Raw genomic sequence first — 6,595 nt, 5'->3', positions numbered from 1 at the left:
TACGGAGGTCAGTATCATTACCACATTTTACAGGTGGGGAAACTAATGCACAGTGAGATTAAGTGACTTGCCCAAGTGACACGCACCAGGCTAGTGGCAGAGCTTCTGAGTCCCAGTCCAGTGCTCTATCCATTATACTGTCTGCCCTTATAATGACCCTTTTGATATAAACACTAAGGCCCACATTATCCTGTAAAAACTTACTGCACACGTGCTTAACTTTATATCCCATGAACCAAAGAATAATAGAAATATAGTGCTGGAACCAGGACAAAGTAAACCTAGGTATCTGATCGGTGTTTATCTAACCTGTTATTAACAACCTCTAATAACAGGGATTCCACAACCTCTCTTGGAAGCCCATTCCAGTGCTTAACTATCCTTATAGTTAGAAAGTTTTTCCTAATATCTACACCAAATGGGACTTGCTGTGGATTAATCCCATTACACCTTGCCCTGCCCTCAGTGGACATGGAGAACAATTGATCCTGTTCTCTTTATAACAGCCCTTAGCATATTTGAAAACTATCAGGTCCGTCCTGCCCCTGTCTTTTCTCAAGACTAAACAAGCTTTTCCTGATAGGTCAGATTTTCTAAACCTTTTTGTTGCTCTCCTCTGGACTCTCTCCAATTTATCCATATTTTTCTTAAATTGTGGCACTCAGAACTGAACACAAGTACTCTAGCCGAGGCTTCAGCGGTGCCAAGTAGAACAGGACCATTACCTCCCGTGTCTTACATACAACACTCCTATTAATATACCCCAGAATATTAGCCTTTTTTGCAGCTGTATCACATTGTTGACTCTCATTCAATTTTTATCCACTATAACCTCCAGATCCTTTTCAGCAGTACTACCACCTAGGAACTTATTCCCCATTTTGTAGTTGTGCATTTGATTTTTAATTCCTGAAGACAGTACTTCGCACTTGTCTTTATAGAATTTCATCTTGTTGATTTAAGATCAACTCTCCAATTTGTCAAGTTTTTGAATTCTAATCCTGTCCTCTAAAGTGCTAGCAACCCCTCCCACATTGAGGTCATCCACAGATTTTATAAGTATACTTTCCACTGTGGTTGTTAATGAAAATATTGAATAGTTTCAGACCCATGCAGGACCCCACTAAATATGCCCTCCTATTTTGACAGCAAACCATTGATAAGTAATCTGAGTACAGTCTTTCAACCAGTTTTGCACCACCTTATAGTAGTAATTTAATCTAAACCACCTCTCCTTAGTTTGCTATGAGAATGTCAAGTGGGACTGTGTTAAAATCTTTACTAAAATTAAGCTATATCACATCTACAGCTTCCTTCCCATCTGCTATTTGGTTTGGCATGATTTGTTCATGACAAATCCATGTTGGCTATCCCTTCTTCACACAGCGCACAGTCAACTTGTGGAACTCCTTGCCTGAGGAGCTTGTGAAGGCTAGGACTATAACAGGGTTTAAAAGAGAACTAGATAAATTAATGAAGGTTAAGTCCATTAATGGCTATTAGCCAGGATGGGTAAGGAATGGTGTCCCTAGCCTCTGTTTGTCAGAGGGTGAGATGGATGGCAGGAGAGAGATCACTTGATGATTACCTGTTAGGTTCACTCCCTCTGGGGCACCTGACATTGGTCACTGTCATAGACAGGATACTGGGCTGGATAGACCTTTGGTCTGATCCAGTAGGGCTGTATTCATGTTCTTATAACCTTATTATCTTCTAGGTGCTTACAAACTGTTTAATAATTTGTTCTAGTGTCTTTTCTTATGTTGAACAGCCCTACTGGGTCAGACCAAAGGTCCATCTAGCCAGTGTCCTGTCTTTCGACAGTGGCCAATACCAGGTGCCCCAGAGGGAATGAACAGAACAGGTGATCATCAAGTGATCCGTCCAGTCGCCCATTCCCAGCTTCTGGCAAACAGAGGCTAGGGACACCATCCCTGCTCACTCTGACTAATAGCCACTGATGGACCTATCCTCCATGAACGTATCTAGGCTGAGAGATTTATAATTTCCAGAGTCTTTTTTGTTGCCATTATTAAAGACAGGCACTATGTTTGCTTTTTGGCCAGTCACCTGCGACCTCACCCATCCTCTATGAGTTCTTAAAGATAAGGGTTCCTTCTGAGATTGCTTCAGATAGTTCTTTAAGTACCTTAGGATTAATTTGAGTAGGCTCTGCAGACTTGAATACATCTTAGGCCATGTCTACATCTAAAATTTTGCAGCGCTGGTTGTTACAGCTGTATTAGTACAGCTGTATAGGGCCAGCGCTGCAGAGTGGCCACACTTACAGCAACCAGCGCTGCAAGTGGTGTTAGATGTGGCCACACTGCAGCGCTGTTGGGCGGCTTCAAGGGGGGTTCCGGGACGAGAGAGCAAACCGGGAAAGGAAACCAGCTTCCCCGCGGTTTGCTCTCTCGGTCCCGGAGCCAGCCAGCAAACCGCAGGGAAGGAGACCTGCTTGCTCGGGGTTCCGGGACCGAGAGAGCAAACCGGGAACGCCGCGGTTTGCTCTCTCGGTCCCGGAGCCAGCCAGCAAACCGCAGGGAAGGAGACCTGCTTGCTCGGGGTTCCGGGACCGAGAGAGCAAACCGGGAACGCCGCGGTTTGCTCTCTCGGTCCCGGAGCCAGCCAGCAAACCGCAGGGAAGGAGACCTGCTTGCTCGGGGTTCCGGGACCGAGAGAGCAAACCGGGAACGCCGCGGTTTGCTCTCTCGGTCCCGGAGCCACCCAGCAAACCGCAGGGAAGGAGACCTGCTTGCTCGGGGTTCCGGGACCGAGAGAGCAAACCGCAGCGAAGCTGGTTTCCTTTCCCGGTTTGCTCTCTCGGTCCCGGAACCCCGAGCAAGCAGGTCTCCTTCCCTGCGGTTTGCTGGGTGGCTCCGGGACCGAGAGAGCAAACCGGGAAAGGAAACCAGCTTGATTACCAGAGGCTTCCTCCTTCCACGGAGGTCAAGAAAAGCGCTGGTAACTGTCTACATTGGATTACCAGCGCTGGATCACCAGCGCTGGATCCTCTACACCCGAGACAAAACGGGAGTACGGCCAGCGCTGCAAACAGGGAGTTGCAGCGCTGGTGGTGCCCTGCAGATGTGTACACCTTCAAAGTTGCAGCGCTGTAACTCCCTCACCAGCGCTGCAACTTTCTGATGTAGACAAGCCCTTAGGCTTTGTCTACACTACACAGCTTTTGTCTTTGTCTACACTATGCAGCTAAAAGGCATGCAATGTAGCCGCTGTTTGTCCACAGGAGAGAGCTCTCCGGCTGACAAAAAAAAAACTTCCACCACCAATGAACGGTGGTAGCTTTGTCTGCAGGAGCACTCAGGTGTCCACACCAGCGCATTTTGTTGACAAAACTTGTCTCTTTCGGGATGGTGTTTGGTTTTTTTTAACACCCCTGAACTATAAGGGTTTTGTTATTCAGTTGCCAGTGTAGACAAAGACTAAGTTATCTCCAGCCATGTCTACACTACCACTTATGTGGGCAAAACTTTTGTCGTTCAGGCGTGTGACAAAACACCTCCTTCCGTGACATAAGTTTTGCCAGCATAAGCACTCGTGCACGGCACTAGGTCTGCGGGAGACATTCTCCCGTGGACGTAGTTACCACTGCTCACTGACCTGGGTTTATTATGTCGACGGGAGAGCTCTGTCCTATCAGCATAACGTGGCCACGCAAGCTCTCGTACAGTGGCACGATCCGTACAGCTGTGCTGCTGTCAGCTTGTAATAGACGTAGCCTCAAATGCCTTTTACCCGGTCTTTCCCTATTTTTGGCTTATCTTCTTTCCCCCTTGTTGTTAATAATTGTATTAAGTCTCTGGTCACAATTTACCATTTTAAGGAAGGCTGACGCAAAATTGGCATTAAAGACCCTGGCCTTCTGGAGGTTGCCTATTCTTAGTAATAGCCCGGTGGAAGTCACCGGGGCTACTTGCAGTGCGTAAAGCCTTTGCGGGACGGGCGCCTGAGAATTCCCAGAACCAGGTACTTACACGGCTTGCTTAGCTCTTAGATTTTAAATGTAGTTGGGGGGAGGGGGCTATGCAAGCAGGAGAAAGGAAAGTGGTGCCTCTCGTATGGCATAGGGCGCTCCCCTAAGCTGAAAGGGGGCCAGGGCTTGGTTCTGGCCTGAAGTCCCCTTGCAAAGACCCACCCTGCCGGGCTCTGCCTGCGAGCTGGGGCGGCGGCTCCTTCGGGCGGACCCGCAGCAGCGGGAGGGGAGCGTTTCTACGGGAACTGCTGACACGACCTTCTGTGCCATGTACAATCCCAGCCCCCGCACTCCGCATGTACTGCACGTTTTGGGTGTCACCCCCCCCGCCGGTCCTTTGCACTTTGGTACCTTCCACCACTGAGCTCCCGGGTAAGCCCGTGAACGGGGCTGGAGCGGAGCTGCTCCGCCCCCGCTGCAAGCCGCGTCCGTCACCCGCCCCCCGGCGGGGTCCCTGCCCCGCGGCCCCCAGAGGGGCACGGGGAGCAGCCCGCCCCCACTCCTGCAGGCCGGGGGCAATGGGCGAGGCGTGCAACATGGCCTGGGGGGGGGCAGCCTTGCCCCCCTCCTGCTGTCTGGGGAAAGGGGGGGGGCTGCCCTTTTGCATCCAGAGAAACTTGCAAAGCGGAGGAGAAATAAAGAGCAAGGTCCCCCGAGAACAATCCTATTAATAAAGCAAACCTACCCCCCCTCCCCGCCCCGGGAACCGTCCTACAGCTACAAGGGCAACAGAATCAATTCCCTACCCCCCCTCCGCACATTCTCCAACAGCAGAGAAAAGGGAGAGGTGCTGGGGGGGGCGACTCCCCCCCCCGTTTGCTGAGAATAGAGTAAAAAAGGGGCAAACAATCACCCTCCACCCCAACATTTACCCCCCCCCCAAACCTCCCAGGATTAAAAAAATCAAAACCCACTGCAAAGCCCCCGCCCAAGCAGCAAGGCGCCGCCGCGGGTGGGGGCTGTCAGCAGGGAGGGCAGCTGAGGACAGGAGCTGGGGGGGGGCACGCTCGCTCCCCCCCCCCCGCGTCTGGCGCGTTGGTCGGGCCCGGCCCCGGCGGCTCATTGTGCTCGCTTCACGCCGGCCCAAGATGGCGGCGGCGCTGGAGAGCCCGGCCAGCCGCTAACTACAATAGAAGGAGGCGAAGGGGAGCGGGCGCCCCCCCCACCCCCGTCCCCAGCAGCGGCCCCCCCCGGCCCGCCCTCTCCGAGCGGCTTCTCTAGCATGGTGCGGGGCCGCCGCCGCCTCCTCCCGCTGCCGACATGGGCGAGAGGCTGGAGCTCAGGCTGAAGTCGCCCGTGGGAGCCGAGCCGGCCGTTTACCCCTGGCCGCTGCCCGTCTATGTGAGTATCGGCCTGGGCCGGGCACCCCCCTTTCCCGCTCCCTGTCAGACCCCCCCGCCCTGGAGACCCGCTGTTCCTGCTCCCCGTCAGCCCCCCCCCCTGCGGTGCCCCCCGCTGCCCGTCAGACCCCCGGACCCTCTCTTCTTGCCAGACCCCCCTGGCCAGTCCCCATCAGGCTCCCCCTTCCTCGGGTACCTCGCTGCTGCCTGTCAGGCCCCCCTGTTCTGGGCACTGCCCCGTCCCAGAGCGCCCCCCCCCCAGTCACTGCCCTTGTGCGGGCACCACCTTCCCCGACCCCCCCCGCCTGGGCATCCCCGCTGCCCCCTGCTCTGGGCTTTCCCCATTAGGAACCCCCTGTCCAGGACACCCATGCCACAAGTCCCCCCCCCCCCCGGCCCTGACACCCTTCAGACTCTGCCTTTCACCAGTCACCTTCCCCAGTTTCACTTTCCTGGGTTGTCATCCATAGACTGTCCCTTCTCCCTCGAATGCTCCTTGTCCCTGGTAGCTCTGCTCATCTGTCTCCCAAAGAGAACCCTTATCCTCCTTGTCCCCACCTAAATATTCCCTGCCCAAAACACCTCTCTACTCCAGGCAGCCTCTGGTCTCGCCAGGCCTAAGTAGTTTCCACTCCTTTCACAGAATCCCTCTTTTTTTTTTAATTCCTTCATGTCTTGTATTTTCTTCCTCCAAGCAATCCCCCTCCCAATCCGCTTGGGTGTCTTTGCCTGCCCCCCGAATCCTCAGTCTGTTACTGTTCCCCAGTCATCCTGTTCCATGTTCTGAATGCTCATCCTCTCAATGGAAGAAATTCCTGTTTATTCAACCCCTCTTTCCCAGCCTTCATCCCCAGTTTCTCCCTTGCTGCCTGTCAGTTGTTATCCAGACACCCCTATCCCCAAGAAGCCAACACCTCCCTTGCTTCCAACCCAACCACCTTTCTAGTCTATGGATTCCCCCTGTGCCCTCAGATAATCCCATTTCTTCTGGACCCCCAACCCAAACAAACAATTCCTTTCTATAAATAAGCACTCCTGATGCTGTTTGGCATTATTATATCATTATTTTCTTTAAGCCCTCTGGCACCCTGCTTCTAACCACCTTGCTCTACTTTCCTCGGTCCCATTTCTCCATTCAGCCCAGATTTGGATAAGATATTTTCTGTCACATTCATAGTTTTTCTTTTTTTGGGGGGGGGAGGGCTGTAGCAATTTGTAGCATTCGAATTACTGTAGTGTAAATAAATAACTATAGGATGAA

The 6,595-nt window shown here is 52.7% G+C and overlaps 1 protein-coding gene across 3 annotated transcripts in view; it reads left to right on the top strand.

The window, feature by feature from the left end:
* The first annotated feature begins 5,160 nt into the window (after positions 1-5,160).
* Positions 5,161-6,595, top strand: part of DOT1L (DOT1 like histone lysine methyltransferase) — a 96,079-nt gene continuing 94,644 nt past the window's right edge. For all 3 annotated transcript variants that reach the window (XM_030540300.1, XM_030540301.1, XM_030540299.1), the window contains exon 1: positions 5,161-5,335. In XM_030540300.1, the coding sequence (XP_030396160.1) occupies positions 5,255-5,335 (81 nt within the window). In that variant the 5' untranslated portion in view covers positions 5,161-5,254. The remainder of the gene's footprint in view (positions 5,336-6,595) is intronic.

Source organism: Gopherus evgoodei, chromosome 22, assembly GCF_007399415.2.
Source record: "Gopherus evgoodei ecotype Sinaloan lineage chromosome 22, rGopEvg1_v1.p, whole genome shotgun sequence".
Classification (NCBI taxonomy): domain Eukaryota; kingdom Metazoa; phylum Chordata; order Testudines; family Testudinidae; genus Gopherus; species Gopherus evgoodei.
This window is presented reverse-complemented; position numbering and strand designations above follow the sequence as displayed.